Below are 18,153 nucleotides of genomic sequence, written 5' to 3'. Positions count from 1 at the left end.
ATTAGATGTACCGCATTATAATCGCACTTACTAAAATTTCCAGGACAAAACTCCTACAGGTTTGTAATGTTTTATTTGCTTTAAGTATGACACACAATAATTTTTATGCAAGTTTTTTTTTCTTTTTAACTACGGCGGCAATGCTCACTATATAATCCTTGATTGGGCCTTCAATCAGAGCCTGTTGTGAACTGGAGAAACTCGCCGCTAAGCGTCGGGACCCAAGAGTGAGAGAGAGAAACTGAGAGAGACTGAGAAAGAGAGAGAGAGAGTTTATTACTAAAGTAGCCCGAGGTACAGTTTGAGTTTGCTCAGTCTATACTGCAGCCGTTCGCTCGTTTTTTTCTTACTCTGTTTGTTTTTTCCTCGGTTTCAGACTTCTTGTGTTTTCTCTTCAGTTTGATTAGCTCTGGGTGCACTATGTTCAATAGTGAGTAATAATCACTTAGCTAAGATAGCCTGTTAGCCGGCTAGCTTTGTGCAGGGTTTCTCTTTTTGCAAACAGCTTTCAAGCAACGCCACAAGCATTAAGGGCAGGACCTCGAATACCGTCCTGTTCATTCGGCTGAGTGTAACATTTCTCGCTGTGTGTGAGGAGAATACTGAACTTAATTAGCATTAGTTTTTTTTTCCAAAACAGGCGTCGGCTTGTGAGCGTTTAGCTCGACTGGAACCTCTTTAGCCGGCTAACGCTGATTTCTGCCGGTTGACATGGACAAACACGGCCCTTTATTCGTCTGAAACTAGCTAATACAACATTGCAGAACTCTTTCAGAGTGATATTGACACGTTAGCACCCGTCTGGACGACTAAAAATCAGTCCCCTTAAAAAGTTAAGTGACCTAGCTTGACTATAATTGTAGCACACAGGAAGGGGAGAGCGCCTGGAGTGGTTTTTTTTTTAACAGTTTCATTTTAATTTTTTTTTACCTAGAAAATAGGTAAGTTCACAACAGTATAACACTAATACACCGATGTAGCGCTTTGATGCGGCTAGTGCTCTCTGTTTACGTTAGATACATGGTAGATTATACCCTGGCTGCTAACTTATCGCTTCTAATGTTAAGATTTGTGATACTCTTTTTTTTTTTTCGCTAAGGTCCGATACCAAATGCCACAGAGGCGCTCTCAGATGTCATATAATTTTATGATTTTGTTATTTAAGTAAAATATGCGAGTGTAAATGTTTTTTTCCAGGGTTAAAAGAGCGTTTTAATAGTGTAAATGTGCTTTTTATATAATATATAATCTCCACATTCACCCACACACCTTATGAGGTGTGTGATGTCGCTTAATTGCTGGAGACATGGCTGAGCATTTTTGTTTGAACCTAGAGTTTTCCAAAAGCAGGCTCTAAAACATAGCTAAAGTTTCTCATATCATAAAGTTAATTAACCAATCTAGTCTGCTTGCTGGATGGGACTTTTAAGCTGCAGGTAAGCGGAGGAGGTGTTGGTGGAGAGGGGCAACAACTAACTGCTGATTCATAAATTGGTTCCTAACGGTGAAGATGTAGGAGTTTAAACTCATACACTTAAAGCATTATTTTTATTATTATTATTATTATTTGGACATATCTAAATATGTAGTCAGATGAGTTTATGGGGTTTTACTTATGACTGGCAGGGCCCTTAATTTTTATTTATTTATTTAATAAGTAACCTTTACACTTTAAATTCTAATGTGGCATCATGCAAGACTTTTGGCAGATCTGCCTTTAGACTAGAATACAAATACCAATACTTGAGTTCTGCATGTTTAAAAGAAGGAAAGAAAAATAGTGAATATAATGGAAAGCAGTCCCATTTAAAAGCTTTGTGTTATTTGTGAGCAATCTTTCACATCATTTCAGTAACTAATATACATTAGTGTATAATGTGATGTTAAGTTGAAAAACTATTAAATTCAAACAAATTATTAATAGTAAAGTTAAGGTCAAAGACATGCAGGTTTACAAAAGGATTGGTATTCAGTCTTCTGCTTGGGGTAAAAAGAAATATTCCTGAGGATTACAATTATTAGTCTTTCAGTATCTGTCACAATTTTAGTTTAAAGTTAGAGCAGTGAATTAAAATGTATTAAACTACTAAGCTTTTGTCTCTGCACAGATTGAACAATCACTGAAGGGCTCTGAGGCTTAGCGATACAATACATTTTATCTAGCCACATTTAAGTGTTTGATTATGCTTTTCCCAAATGCATACAAAGCTGTTTAGAAAGCCTGTCAGAAAACAGTACAGAGGTAGTTGGAGGATGGGTATGTTAGAAGATACTTTGTATCTACTTTTGAACTATTTAAAAAAACCTCTGTTGGGAAAAAAAATGTATAGACGGGCAGTAAATATTGTTTAGTACATGAATAAGATGTAATCATTTTAGATTTTACTCTAACTACAGTATTCACTATTTCTTTCCTTGATTTTTGCAATTCCGTATCTTATGCTTTAAGTCCCTCACTTTATTAAGTAATTTTGCATTCAGAACAGATGAATGTTTAAGGGTTTTGCTTTGACCTTTGCATGTCAGTTGATTAATTCTAAATTCTTTACCAGCAGGTACTTGGAGTGTCTAAAGGAGATCTACTTTATTTTGGCCTCTTGCTTCAGTCATGGAGAAAGATGCCTGTATAGAGGATCAGGAAAATGGCGAGAACACTGTGTGCACAATGAAAGATTCTGTAGTAACCTCTGCTTACCGATACACCAAGGTCAGAACTTTTGCATGTTGCTGAAGCAGTGAAAGGAAGGCTACCAATATACTTCTGTATTATGTGGTATATGCTTATTTAGTATTTAGTGATGTTAGGCACAATGACTAACCTTAATAGTCGTGTTAGGGGTTGCTGATCGTATTATAAACTGCCACAGCAATCTTAGTGGTTATGTGTAGGTTAAGTGTTCAACATTGGATTCTAACAGACATCTTGTGGTGTCAGATGGGAAGAGTGAAGTGGGCCATATGTGAAGCTCTAATGGATAGACGTGAGATATTTTACGTTTTATCCTGTGTATAATTACAATTAGTTTTTTTTTTCCAATTTTTCTTTCAACAGGAAGAACTTCTGGAAATCAAAAATTTACCAATCTCAAACGAGAGACCAGAGTGTTTGTCGGAAAAATATGACAGGTGATGTGGTTTTTGGACTGCTAAACTGGTGTAGAATTGAATTTAATGCATGTTTACACATTAATGCCTGGTTATTGGCTAACATTAATTACAAAAATCAATCCGTAGCATTGCTTTCTAGATTGTTCCATAATGTGTTGCTGGCTATAAAACATGCCTTTGCTCAACTATTGTCCCGTATAATTCTACAGTGAGGGTGTGTGGGATCCTGAAAAATGGCATGCTTCGCTGTACCCCTCAGAACGCAGCTCCCCAGTAGATGGATACAAAAGAGAATATGTTGAGGACAGAGTTCCTCTGAAACGCAGAATTGCAGGTACTTTCCTCCAGAGTAGTACTGCTGTAACAATACTGGGAAATTTCATATTGCTGTATTTTAAAACATCTTTTTCAAATATCTTGCCTTGTAGACCCCCGGGAGCGTCTAAAAGAAGATGATTTGGAAGTGGTTCTTAGTCCACAGCGTCGTAGTTTTGGAGGTGGCTGTCAGGTTGCACCTACCACCCTTTTTCGGCGTCCCATCAGTCCACTGGAAAACAAGGAGAATGAGGCACTCCGTTTGGGGGGCTCACGCCGTATCGGGAGTGGACGCATCATGGCAACTAGAGTATTTGAGCGGGATGCTCGGGTAGACAAAGAGCGAGAACGAGAGAGAGAACGTGACTTTAAGGACAAGAGATTCAGGGTATTGTAAACTGTTTGAATGTTGTAAGTTTAAATGTTGATACATTCCTATAGCTTGTAATATGTAAAAACACAGCCCACCAATTTTATTAACAGCAAGGCTGTGAAACGTGTCTATATAGAACTGTCAGTGTTTTTGCAGTTTGATTGACACTGATGGGCCAATGTATTGTCATATCCTTAACTTTGGTCTATAGGCTAAAAGATTCCAGATTAGATTGTAAGTCTAAACATTTGCATATACTTCTCAATGCTTTCTGGGTAGTTGTCAGGGGCCACTGTGATTGCATATCGTTGTTTGCTTGATATAGATTTGACCTAACACATAACTTTGTGTTGCAGAGAGACTTCAGTGACAAACGAGTGTTTAGTGAGAGAAGAAGAAATGACTCCTATGTTGAGGAGGAGCCAGAATGGTTTTCTGGTGGGCCCACCAGTCAGTCAGAGACCATTGAACTTATTGGCTTTGATGATAGAATTCTAGAGGATGACAAGCGGAAGCCCAAGCGCTCCAGAAAGAGGACAGAATCAGTGAAAGAAGGCATGTGGATTTATTGTTCCTAATTTTGTGCTAGCTTTATTTTGCCCATACTTTTGAAAAAATCTCAATCTCTCTCTCACGCAGTTGAGTGCAATGGTGGGCTTACTGAGGATCCACGTGTACTCCAAGAAACAGGAGCTGATCAAGAGGTTCCTCATGCAGAAGTTCTTCCTGAACAAACAGCTGGCGACTTTGACTTCAATGAGTTCTTCAATCTTGAAAAGACAATGCCTGGTTTGGCTTCGGTAAGATATGGGGAGCACTGCATGCTTTCAAGGGTGTTGGGTCCGGTTGGTGGTCAATGTCTGTGAAAAAGATGTTTTTTTTTTTTTTTTTCTCTTCTCTCCTCTCCCCCCCCTTTCCTTAAGTCTTATCAGTTGTGGGGTTTCTATATTCACAGTTTACCAGATCATTTGGGATGCTCAGAATTTTTGTGGAACTGCTGTTTTTATGCCTTGTACTTCATTTTGAATTACTCTTGTATTAGGAAAGTGAGGCGTTCCATTGACTTGTGGTGTTTAGATCTGCTTCACTGCATTGGATATTCAGGATGTCTTGTTGGATAAACACTTTGCAAATTTGTGCCCATCGCTTATCCAGGATAGGTTTAATTTGGACATTTTATGACTTCATATTGTCTTTAAACCGTCCAGAAACTTTGTGCTGTTTGAACAGCAATCAAATCAATGCAATTTTTGATTAAGCTGGTTTTTGTTTGGGTGACGCACATTTTGTGCTATTATTATTCTTTCTTTATTTTTTTAAATTAACATTTCCCAAAAGCCCACACTCTGCATTTGCCCTCATTGCTCTAATCAACCTGCAAGCTCTCATCACGTAAGTGCCATCCTTATCCCATGCCCCACAACCCTTTCTTGCCTTTTTTTCTGTATTCAAGCATGCTGAAAGGCCTGCCTGTTATTCCTCTTTCAGATGATTGAAGATGTGCTTGGTGAAGGTCCCGTTACAGCTAGTCGCTTCAGTCGCTGGTTTTCCAGTAATCAGAGTCCCTCTGGTAGCCGGTCCAGCAGTCTCCGCTCTACCCCACATGAAGAGTTGGAGAGACTAGCAGGTAAAAGAAAAGTCAAAAAATTGATCCTCTGGTAACAGTCTATACTCCTTTATTGATTATTGCAGTATAATGCCTTTTATTTATTACTACGTGTATCTTTGTATGTTAGGTGTAGACCAACGCAGTAGCTCTCCTAGTCAAGGTCCTACACCCTATTTCACCCCCATTTCTTCAGCAGAGCGAAAAGAAAAGGTGGACATCTTGGAATTGCTCCATAAGGCCAAGATTGACCTTAAACCCCTTCTGTCCAGCTTGAATGCTAACAAAGCCCGTCTGAAGGAGAACAGTGAGTTGCCACTTAAATTTTCTTTCCTTTTGCATTTTAACTTTAAAAATTATATTATTCTAGGTTCAAAGATTTTCTCTGAAGGGCATTTGGAATTTTTATTGATTTCAAAACAAACAGCTTCTAACATAAAACAAGACATTTCTCCAACTAGCCCTATGCTGGCATGGTAGAGCAAGGGCAGATTTGCCACTTTAATAGGTTATAGGTGGCTTTCTCTTGAATGGACCCATATTTCACAATAGAAAATAGAACACACGTTAGTGAGACCTTTTACCATATCTTAAAAAGAGGGGAGGGAAAAAAAATAAATACTTGATATAAAATTAACTAAATTAGAACTCGATGACAGTAATGCATAAAATCGTAGCGGAACTAAGACAGTTGCTAAATGCACCTCCAGCTAAGCCCCATTACTGGGTATAAATGGAGCATTTATGAAAGTCAGTTTCTCTCAGAAGTAAAGATGGGTTCATCTATAAATTGTGGAACAACTTCAGAAAACTTCTATATAAAATTGCAAAGACTTTGAATAACCCACCATCTGCAGTATGAAATATTTAAAGAATCTTGAGAAATCCCTGTGAACTTGGGCCCTCAGGCAGCACTGCATTTAAAAATGGGCTTGATTCTGTTCTGTGGTCAGATTATTTGAAATCTGAAACTCTATTTGAGATGCCTATGTCATGGGAAGTTTGCACATCTGGAAAGGCGTCATCAATGCTGAACAGTATATAGTGGTTTTAGAACATGTGCTCCCACCCAGACAGTCTTTTTCAGGGAAGTCCTTACATATTTTAGCAAGGCCATGATAAATGGCCTACTGCATCCATCACAACAGCATGGCTTTGCAGAAGAGTCCAGGTGCTGAACTGGCCACCTGCCGTCCACATCTTTCACTAATAGAAAATGTTTAGTGCATCATGAAACGATAAAGACCGAGGACTGTTGAGCATCTAATCCTATGTCAGACAAGAATGGGACAACAAACCTCTCTTAGAACTTAAGCAATTGGTGTCTTCCCTTCCCTGATGTCCCTGTCCCAAATACTTTGTGATGTGTTCCTGCCAGAAAGTTTTAAATAAGTTAATATTTTTAATAGTGTTAAAATATCTCACTTTCAACATCTGATCTGCATTCCATGTCAAATTGTCAATACAATATGGGTCTACATGATTTGTGAATTATTGTATTTTGTTTTAAATGACATTTTATAGAACATCCCAGCTGTTTTGGAATTCTGGTTGTAATTTTAAGGCTGATTTCTAGGTTCTAAAATTGTGGGTGCCCCCCCCCCCCCTTTCTAGCTACCTCTGGAGTGGTATTATCTCTGGAAGAAGTGGAGGTTGGGCTGAAGGGGCTGAATGTTCAGTCGGAGCAGTCTCAGCCACTTTCGCAGCAGCCACAGACTCAAGGAGGTGGCACGCCTTTCATGGCTGAACACCTGGAACAGGCTCTTACAGGAGGTTCTGGGGTCACTGGCCGTCCTCGTGATCCTGATATGTCTGCCTTCAATAAGCTTGTCAGCAGCATGAAGGCAAGTGGAACACTGCCCAGTCATCCCAAGGCCAGCGGGAACAGCGTAAGTTTGCTGAATTGCATGATAAAATACATGTGAATGCGCAACCGATTTATGCTGCCCTCAATCAGGGAATACCTATGAATACAACAGTGACAGATGCCACAAGGTAAGTGTGAGAGAGGCAGCATTGAGCTCCTGATACTGTCTTTATTTTATTTATTTATTTTTTGTAACCTTGTCACCCTGTGCTGATGTGGTATCTTATGATACAAGTGTGGTGTTTGTTGTGTTTTTAATTTAATGGTAACTTATTTATTTATACTTATTACCACTATCCTTTTGGATTCATGATGGGCATAAATTTGTATTGTGCATATGTAAATCAGCTGGAGTGCTTTCATTGGACTAATGCATGACTATGACATTGTGCACCTTGCAACTGTATCAAAGTATGAGTGAAACGCCATTTGTGGGTGTGATCTTTGAGCATTTGTGTTTTAAGTAAGGTTCACTGTCCATGTGGTTGTGTGGACCCCCAAACAACAAAACACTACAGCATTCAAAACATTATTGAAAGGCATCTGGGTTGTCTTATTGGTGATAGGACACTGACAGCACTTTTGCCCTTCAAGTCTACAATGTTTAAATGATTATAGGTTGTGTTACAAACTTTAAAACTGATTAGCTAGGTTATTTAATGTCCAACATTTAACCCTTCCTGACTTACATACAGGTGCTGGTCATAAAATTAGAATACTATGAAAAATTGATTTATTTCAGTTTCAGAAAGTGAAACTTCTACTCATTCATTACACACAGACTGATATATTTCAAGTGTTTTTCTTTTAATTTGATTATAACTGACAACTAATGAAAACCCCAAATTCAGTATCTCAGAAACTTAGCATGTTGTGAAAAGGTTCAATATTTAAGACACCTGGTGCCACAGTCTAATCAGCTATTATCTCAAAACGCTTGCAAAGGCATTTTTAAATGGTCTCTCAGTCCAGTTCTGTAGTCTACACAATCATGGGGAAGGCTGACTTGACAGTTGTTCAAATGACGACCACTGACACCTTACACAGGCAGGGCAAGACACAAAAGGTCATTGCTAAAGAGGCTGGCTGTTCACAGAGCTCTGTGTCCAAGCACATTAATAGAGAGGTGACAGGAAGGAAAAGATGTGGTAAAAAAAAAGTGTACAAGCAATAGGGATAACCCCACCCTGGAGAGGGTTATGAAACAAAACTAAAAAATGTGGGGGGGGAATTCACAAAGACTGGACTGCAGCTGGAGTCAGTGCCTCAAGAACCATCACGCACAGACGTATGAAAGACATGGGTTTCAGCTGTCACATTCCTTGTGTCAAGTCACTCTTGAACAAGAGACAGCTTCAGAAGCGTCTTGCTTCCAAAAAGGACTGGACTGCTGCTGAGTGGTCCAAGTTTGTTCTCTGATTAAAATAATTTTTGCATTTCCTTTGGAATTCAAGGTCCCAGAGTCTGGAGGGAGAGAGGAGAGGCACAGAATCCACGTTGCTTGAGGTTCAGTGTAAAGTTTCCACAGTCAGTGATGGTTTGGGGTGTCATGTCATCTGCTGGTGTTGGTCCACAGTGTTTTCTGAGGTCCAAGGTCAACGCAGCCATCTACCAGGAAGTTTTAGAACACTTCATGCTTCCTGCTGCTGACCAACTTAATGGAGATGCAGATTTCATTTTCCAACAGGACTTGGCATCCCTGTTAATTGTCCAGCAAACTCACCTGATTTTAACCCCATAGAAAATCTAAGGGGTATTGTGAAGAGGAAGAGGAAGATGCAATATGCCAGACTCAACAATGCAGAAGAGCTGAAGGCCACTATCAGAGCAACCTGGGCACTCATAACACCTGAGCAGTGCCACAGACTGTTCAACTCCATGCTTGGTCATAAGTAATATTCTAATTGTTGAATTTGGGGTTTTCATTAGTTGTAAGTTATAATCAAATTAAAAGAAAGCAATGTTTGGACATTTTAAAATGGCAAAATATTAATTGGTGAGAAATAATTTTGGTCAAATTTCCTGAATTTAATCATTAAATCACACACCAGACATGAATTAATAAAAGAATATTAAATGAGGGAAAAGTGGAGCTTTCCGGGTCGCACTGTTGTAGTAGGAAACCCTAGGTTCAGTTACTGATCTTTTTATTTGACCCTTCCTCCTTTGTGCACAGCTGCAGCAGTCGGCAGATTCATTGGTCCTGAGCCCATTATCTGAGGCTCAGGTACCTGCTACACAGCAGAAAAACATTTTCCAGGTAAAAAAATAAATTTAAAAAAATAAATTTTCTAAGTTTGACTTGGCATGTTAGTCATGGCCATGATGTTAGTCTAAAGGTTTTAGATAAAATGTTCATAAAATTGAATTATTTTAAATGATCAAGCTTTTGTGTTGTAGGAGTTGTTGGCTGTTCAGGGTGCTCCACGAGCTACCTCCCCTCTCCTGAGTGGTCTGCTAGGGAGTCCTGATGTCCCACCTGCTCCTGGACTAATTCACCACCGTGGCCCTTCACCACCTCTCTTCTCACAGAGAACACCTGTTCAGGACTTCTACACAGGCTGCATTCAGCCAGGAGCAGGTCTAAGCTCTTTCAGTTCAGTGCACAGTTTAGCAGTAGGCAAAGAGTCTTGTTAGTTTAATCAAGAAACACTTTGAAAAATCCTCAACATTTTGCTAGCTCTCTAGGGGCGATGCTTGAAACCAGTTTAATGTTTATGAAGCTAGTCTGTTAATGGGTTAATAGAGTATGCTAGTATCTCTCTGCTCACGGCAAATAAACAGCATCTGGAGGTTGGATAGACCTCAGTGTAAAAGTATGAACTGTGTTGAGGATACTGCTCTTTTGTTCCTTAGGTGGGTAATATTGACTTATTTTTGCTGTAAATTGAACTGACTCTAGAGAGCTAATTGTATGAGAGTAAACATTGAACAAAAGTGCTACAAAATTAATTTGAGTAACAAACGACAAGAACAGAAAACTTAAACTTCTTCTGTGTATAAAGTCTATGTTAAGACACGGAACTTTAAACAAACCAGGGAACAGCTTTTCCCTACAATCGTAGATGTTGCCTTTAAGTCATTTAGGTGAAAACATTTTCAGTTTAATTTTTTTCCTCTTCATGTGCAGTAAATTTTAATCACTTTTATGTATTACTGACATACAGCATTATTAGTCTTGGATACTACAGCATAACTGACCACAAATTCTTCAAATTTTTACACAGGATTCCCTGCTGGCCCCCAGCAGATACTGGGGGATCAGAATCCCGGGATGCACAGAGACACACAGGTTAGAAATATTATTCTGAATATATCTGCATCTGATTGTATAGTGAAGTGTCTGGTGCTGCAAATGTTTGAGTCTCTTGTGGTGTCTGGTGCTGAAAACACATGCGCTCTGCTGCGTATTTGTCCCTCCTCCTTGGGTGCACATCGCCATAACTCTGCCCCTGATTGGTCTACAGACTTCATTGACATGTCATTGGAAAGCTGAGAGCCTAAGCTACCAGGCAGAAGGTGTGACATGGGTACACGGGGATCATATTTTAATTATTATTTTTGAAAATGTTTACTTTTTTTTCTTCTCCTCGGCTTATACTCTTGACACAAACATGAGGATTACTCACGAACGGTTTGACAGAGATTCAGATTTGTTTGTTTTTAAGGGGACTATCTAAGGTAAGCGCTGCTGTGTTAACTTTGAGTGTGAGCCGCTTGTGGGCTCTTCAGGCTTCGAGAAACAAAAAAGTGTCTCTTTAGACCCCAAGCTCTCCATAAGGAAAATGATGACTTTTACTGCAAAAATACAGTGTATATATCTTGTGGGCTCTTCAGCCTTCGAGAAGCAGCGGTTTTGTCATTGATGAGGAAGAAACTTGAAGTTTGGAATATCTTATTTTTCGGCTTTAATGCCTTAGTCCTACATTTTAGCGTATATCCTCGTGATCCTGAGTCGATTGGTGTATGTGTACACATTGATTCAAATATGGCTGTACTGTCTCAAATTTTTTTTTCATAACAATTTCCAATAACATAGCAAAAATACTTATTTAGTGAGTGGGATTATATATAAAATTATTAAATCAGTGACTTTAAGCTTTAATTTGGGACATAACTCTGGGTTTTTAATTTACAACTATCAACTCAGTCAAATGATAGCAGATTGAGTGTATGTGAGAGCTGAAGAGAATTATTCATACCGTTTTCACTGAGACGGCGTGCAGTTACAGGTTGGAGGCTTGTGCTTAATGATGTCTGCCTGTAAGATGGCAAAATGGACGCAATGGGCGCTCTACCAGTCAGAATGATGGCGCTGCCTACAGCATTGCCTCTGTGCATTGTGTAAATATCAGCTCCTTGTGCTAATATATTGGCCTATTATTATTTGTTTTTGGGTTTTTTTAATCCCAAAAATCGGCTCGATTAATCGGCCGGCCGATATCGGGTGATCATTAGTTTTAACTTTAGTGTTTGATCAGTGTCAACACGTTCAGTATTTGAAACTTGGAAGTGTCCTCAAGCAGATGAGGACCTCAAGCTTGCACACTGTTGTTGCAGCTTAAAGAATTAAACATCTAAGCCTTTTTTAAAAGGAGAAAAATGTATTGTGACAACCTGTTTAATAGACACTGGTGTGTACTGTGTGGATCAGACACTAATGCCCAAAGAACCAAAAAACATCATCTTGTATTTATTTGACTGATTGTGTGATTAGTTACATAATTGACTTTGTTTGACTTTTTCTGATTATATTCCCCAGTTCAGGTCACGGGACCAAGCTGAATTTGATGCCTTAATGCTTCAGCAGGAAATGGCACTACATGCTCGCCATCAGTTCCAGCAAGGCTACAATAAACACAGTCATGATAAAGCCTACAGGAACAGGTACAGTTAATATTATGTTTTGTTAGAAGACAAAGAATTTATCTAGGAATGCTTATAACCTTTTTGAGGGGTATTTATTTATTTTATTTTCTGTGTGTGTTGTAGACAACCAAGGATTAACCGATCCCCTGGCCCCAACCCACCTGGTAGGAACTCCCCTGTCTCTGGAGTGACTAGTATGGTAAGTTTATGAATACAATTTTTTTTTTTTTTTTTTTTTCCCCCCCTGCTTTACATGTGTATGTGTTACCTGGTTTACTTGGTCATACCAATAATTTAAAAAAAATCTTTAAATGTAGGAATTTATTTTATTAATATAAATAAAATGTACTGCTTCTTGCCTTGCAGAGGGAGAACATATGATAGCATACAGCTAAACATGTGCTGTAATATTTGCTAGCAGTAAATCATGATGCAATGCATAGACAATCTACCAGTTTTGGTAGAGACAATCACCAGTATTCCTGGCTTTGATAAATAACACAAATGAAGGTTTGACTGTTGATTTAAAAAAAAAAAAAAAAAAAAAAAAAAAAAAGTTGTCAATGCAGAGGAGATTCAACAGCAGAATGCAAAGTATCTACAGAACCGGACAAAAAATATAATGTGTGAACAGAACATGCCAGAAAATTAGCTTTTCAAGACAGTTAAGCTCAGAACAGTCTGACAGTGTACCCTGATTTTTAGAAGTTTGAAAATGTGAAATGAGACTGATTCTACAGTGTTTAGACATATAGCTGGCCTGCTAAGAGGCACTTGTGATTTAGCACCCTACAGGAGATAACTTTCCAGCAAGCTGAGACCCAAAGCACACACTTAGAATATAAAGCCTCATACCTGTGAGCGCAAAATCATCTAAAGGGTTGAGTGTTTTGTCCGTTTTCATTTTCCTTCCTTTCTCTTTTAATACAAACTCAGCACTAAACTCACTCAACTGTGGTGGGCTACTGGATTTTCTCCACCTGTTTTCAAACTGACATTTCCAGTCAGTGAGTTCCCACAACGCCCCTTCCCTGTGTCTCATTTACAAAATGAGATTTTTTGTAAAAAGTTTTTTTTTGAAAGTTTTAGCCATGTTCTTTGACACAGGACAGAAATTTGACACACCCCGTACATGTCATAAATACAGCTTTCATTTTGAGATAGCATCCACATTTTTTAATTTTTATAATCTGCATTGGTAATCAGTTATTTTGCTGTTAAAGCAAAGTAAATGCTTCCATCTGTCCACCCCTGTTGGGAACTGATGTTACTCTGCAATTTGTGTGTATAAATTTTATTTTTTTTTTTTTTTTTTTTTTTTTTTTTTTATATATATATAAATGTGTCAGACCTTATATAATTGTTACTGATCTATTTTGTTGCTTTGGCAGCTGTCTCCCTCCTTTACTCCCACCTCTGTAATAAGGAAGATGTACGAGTCAAAGGAGAAGAGTAAAGATGAGCCAATAAGCAGGCCAGAGAGCAAAGAGGACGCAGCTAACTTACAAGAGGGTAAAAGTCTGCCTCTGTTATGGTTCCTTAATCATCTAGATGATCATCTAGGATTGGGTTGTGATGACCAAGTTCTTTTAATATTTATTTTCAGCTAATTATATAGTGCATTTTAAACTGTTGCTTTTTTTGTGTTTATATTTTTATTTATTTATTTTTCCCCTTTTCCTTTCTACAGAAACTCCCTCCCCTAGTTCTTTCCTTGAGGGTGTAGATCTCAGTGGGCCACAGACAGGTGGGGCAAAAGCTTGCTCTACCCCTGTCTCCACTCAGAATCGCCACTCTAAAGAGGCAGAACGACCCAGGCCCAGCTCCACTACTGGGCACCACACTCCTACCATGCTGTCCCCAGGCTCATCTTCCCATTTTACCAGACCGATTTACCCAGTACCCCTTTTGTCTCATGTTCCTCTAGTGAGGCCTCCACCACCACAGCTGCATCCCAGTGTGGTACAGAGGATGCTTGCTCAAGGCATACATCCCCAGCAACTTGGACCTGCACTTTTGCAAACAGGTTTGTAAATTGCTGCCTTATAACACAAATTGTTTTTGTTAATGCATGCAAAATGTTGAACAACCAAGTATTTTTAGATTAAATAAATACCTAAAAACAGTTTGTGGAACCATATTCTCTGGGAATACCTACACTTGTTTTCAAATAGAAAATCAAATACAAACCTTACTACTCGATTGGACAGTTATGTTCATGTGTCTTAACAGGAATGTTCCCCCAGACTGTTGATTTGTCCCAGCTACAAGGTCTACCACCTGCTCTCTTAGGTCAGCCCCTGTATCCTCTAGGCAATACAGGGCATCCCCTCATTCCTCCAAGAACTCCTGGGGGACACATGCCATTAGCAGTCATGCAGCAGCAGAGGCCGAGTAAGTACTACAGGTTCTCATTGGTCTGAGAAACGCAGTCAGACGAAGTACATTATGAAATTTGATGATAATACATGTATAAAGCACTTTTCAAGAACTCAAAGATGCTTACAAGATACAGACAACATAAAGAAAATATGAAAAACATTTATGGTAGCATATGGTTAAATTAAATGGAGAAGAGGTGGACTTGTGGTGGAGGAGACCCAGAGCAACACTTCTTGGCAAAGATTAGAAAGAGGAATGGAGAGTTGGCCAGTGGTGGAAGGTCTAAGTGAGCGGGAGGGTAGATGGGTAAGAAGCAAATTTATTTAAGGCTTTGTACGTGAGCAACACTATTTTAAACTGAATACAAAATTTAACAGGTAGCCAGTGAAGATTAAAAAAGACAGGTGTAATGTGTTGCTATGGGGGGAGGCAGGTGTGGGTAAAAAGCCAGGCTGCTGAGTTTTGAACCACCAGGTGCTTATGCAGGGAAGGGGAATAAATACTAGAAAGGAGAGTTGCCGTAATCATGGTTTGAGAAGAATGAGTTTTTCAGCAGCAGACAAATCTTATGAAACATCATTTTAAAAAATGTATACAAGTGGAACAGTGAGGATTTAGCAAGGGAATTAACATTAATTTCAAGTTTAAGGGTGGAATCGATATCACCCACCCTTTTACGAACAGGAATAACTAAACCTTTGGCATATGGCCTGTGGTTAAGGACATGAATATGAGAAAGCAGTATCTATGATGCTGCTTTTAAAGTCCCTGAAACACCATGTGTTCAAGGAAGGACAGCTGTGATTTGACAGGCAGTTATGTGGTTTGAGCTTTGTGTATTTTGTGTCTGCAGGTTTGCATACAGGCCCCACTGGAGCCCCCCAGTCACAAAGCCATGGCCCACATAGGACAAACCAATCCCAGCAGAGAGTGGGGAGCCCACCTCTAGGCCTGGCCAAGTGGTTTGGATCTGATGTGCTCCAACAGCCCCTACCTTCCATGCCTTCCTCTAAAGTAATCAGTGTTGATGAACTAGAATTCCACCAGTGACCTCAGCCTGCAACTCTGCAGAATAAAGCAAGACTTCCCTTCCCTACTGCCCTGTGTAGTTTGAAGAAATGTGAACTTTAATTTCTATGATGATGTATAGACGACAGAACCTTGGGTAATTTACTTACTCTGTCATTAACCACGCAGTTGATGGTAGTTTTGAAAAGGCCTAAAATTTGAAGGAAAAAGGGACATGGGCAAGTTTTGGACTCTTCCCTGTCACTAGTGTCCTGTCAAGTAATATAGGGGTTTTTTTTGTTTGTTTGTTTGCTTTTTATTTGTTTATTTGCAGTAAAGTAAATAATGTATAGGCCAGAATTGTACAGACTATGGGAATGGATTTTTTTTCTCTTTTTTCCCCCCTCTCCACCCTGTACATAGCTTTCTACTTTTTTTTTTTTTTTTTTTTTTCTCCTGTCTTGCTGTGGGGAAGGCTTCCAAAGGAAAAAATGGGGACACTTAAGAGGGTTTTTTTTTTTTTTTTTAAATATATATTTTGGCTGACCTTTCAGAAGTTGAGTTTCCATAATTCTCAGCCTACAGTGGAGTTTGGACTGAGTGGTATAGGCTTCCCAGCTGATCGGTTTCTTGGACTACCAATGCCTACAGATTAGAAACAATGCTCCCTTGATCCACAAACCCAACCTGCTGTTGGACAAGTGTTGCTGGAACCCGCAAAGGGGTGGCTGCAGAGTGTATGTGCCTTTTTTTTTTTTTTTCCTCCCCCCCCCCCCCCTTACTTCCTTTCTTGCCCCCCAACACTCTCTTCCTCTTCTTAGTCACTGAAACAGAAGCACTGCTCTGAATCACATTGTTTCATTTAGGTGGCAGGGGTTTGATTCAAAGAAATGTGCTATTAATTTAAAAAAAAAAAGCACAAGTAGGACAAATGTTCAATAAAAAGGATTCACATTATTTTGGTTTTTTTTTTTTTTTTGTTAATCTCTGGAGAGGGGTTTAAACAGCTAATCTATGTACGAGTTTTCCTCTTATGATGAGATGGTTGTGAAACCATATTTAGTTTAAACAAATTAGAAAGAAATGAAAATGGCATATTTTTGTGGAAAAAAGTATTAAAAACTGCATCATTTGTACTAATGACTGATCGATGTTGTATTTGTAAAAGTACTGTTTACCTTGCACCAGACTTTCACATGGCTGAGCCAGGAACCACCTAGTATTAAGAAACTTTCATGCAGTGTATTCCTGTCGATACTGAAATAAGCAATATAATTTAACAAACCAATGGTGAAAGGATTTATAAGGTGGACTAGGTAATTTTGGTGTACTTCATGTCACTCAGCTATAACCATAACCTGTCTGAGCTGGGACTATCACATGATTATGGCAAGCCAGGAATGTGAGATCATGCATAATGAGTGCTTCTCATCTTTTGCAAAACAACATTAATACTTTAAGGCTTAATACTTTAAGAAAATTGAGAATGCTTGGGGAAAACCTTTCTTAATTTTGCAGCTTCCAGTCATTTTTCTTCTAAAGTAATTTTTCTCCCCCCCTCTCCTTTAAAACTCGGGTTGTTTTTTTTTAAATAAACAAAACAAAAAAAATGTTGCTTTACTTATCACTGCTGTGCTGATGACACCCAGCTGTAATACTTGCATCTCTGTCTTGTCTCTTCATGAATGACACTTCACCAATTGAAACCTGAATCTGGATAAAATAGAATATTAACATATGCAGCCCTCCCCTCTATCACCATTTGCTTGACTGTTACTTGTCAGAGAAGCCTAAGAGCTTTTGAATTGTCATGGACAATCGCTTAGATTTCTCAGATCTCAAGTTCCCAAATGTGCCTCTAGACAGTTTTTCACAACAAAAGAAAAACAAAATTCTTAGAAGCTATAAGTTTTTAAAACTCTCTTGCCAAGTACTATAATTTTGTTTCATTTGAGCCATATTCTTATTTGAGGGGTTTTATATATCTTCAGACAAAAATCTCTTAACTAATGACTTCCTGTGAATGGTTGCTTTAGATGATTGGCAGAATTGATATTTGACCTGTAAGTAGTTAAAACTGGTGGAATCTCATCCATCCAAGCCTGAGCCTCCTAGAGGGCACAATTGACCCTGTACTCTGGGTGGGTACGACAGCCCCTCTCGCCATCTATTTCTAGCTAGCTTAGCCCTCTGCCAGCCGATGTGACAGATCTGTGCAGTGTGGATTTTCCTCTGGTGTGTTAAGTTGTTCAGCAGCTTTGCATTTTCTCTGAATCAAAGAAGTATGTGTTGTCCCTGTAAGATTAGGGGAAAGTCACTGATGGATGGGAATGACACAAAATAGCAAGACAATTTTATGATGAAAAAAGTACTGAATAGACTTTTGACTAGCTGAGAGACATATCAATATTTTGCACACAGGCTCAGTACTAGGATTTTTTATTTATTTATTTTTTTGGTAAACTACAACTAGAACACTGAGGCTTCATTCATTTGTTTAACCATGCTGAGACTGATAATGCCTTGTATTTTAAGAGTTACAGCATTGCCACAATGTTAAAAATGATGGATCCATTTGAATCAAATAAATCCAGTGTTGAATTTTCCTATTATTTACCTGGCTAA

The 18,153-nt window shown here is 38.8% G+C and overlaps 1 protein-coding gene across 5 annotated transcripts; it reads left to right on the top strand.

Annotated features, from left to right (window-relative positions):
- The first annotated feature begins 194 nt into the window (after window positions 1-194).
- eif4enif1 (eukaryotic translation initiation factor 4E nuclear import factor 1) lies at window positions 195-18,033 on the top strand. 5 transcript variants are annotated; one of them, XM_066665073.1, is made up of 19 exons: window positions 195-294; window positions 2,556-2,707; window positions 3,053-3,126; window positions 3,318-3,442; window positions 3,537-3,811; window positions 4,153-4,351; window positions 4,436-4,596; window positions 5,285-5,423; window positions 5,533-5,709; window positions 7,017-7,291; window positions 9,446-9,529; window positions 9,670-9,850; window positions 10,497-10,561; window positions 12,032-12,156; window positions 12,262-12,337; window positions 13,530-13,650; window positions 13,829-14,164; window positions 14,371-14,532; window positions 15,374-18,033. In XM_066665073.1, exons 2-19 carry the CDS (start codon window positions 2,609-2,611, stop codon window positions 15,568-15,570), a joined length of 2,871 nt encoding a protein of 956 aa, XP_066521170.1. In that variant the 5' UTR covers window positions 195-294; window positions 2,556-2,608; the 3' UTR covers window positions 15,571-18,033. The 5 variants fall into 5 exon arrangements, with proteins under 5 accessions (XP_066521170.1, XP_066521174.1, XP_066521172.1 ...); XM_066665077.1 differs by having other exon boundaries at window positions 196-294; window positions 2,553-2,707; window positions 5,602-5,709; XM_066665075.1 differs by having other exon boundaries at window positions 196-294; window positions 2,553-2,707; window positions 5,599-5,709.
- The last annotated feature ends 120 nt before the right edge of the window (window positions 18,034-18,153 follow it).

This window comes from Hoplias malabaricus, chromosome 3 (genome assembly GCF_029633855.1).
Source record: "Hoplias malabaricus isolate fHopMal1 chromosome 3, fHopMal1.hap1, whole genome shotgun sequence".
NCBI classification, from domain to species: Eukaryota; Metazoa; Chordata; class Actinopteri; order Characiformes; family Erythrinidae; genus Hoplias; species Hoplias malabaricus.
Note: the sequence above shows the minus strand (reverse complement) of the source record. Positions and strands in the feature narration are given on the sequence as shown.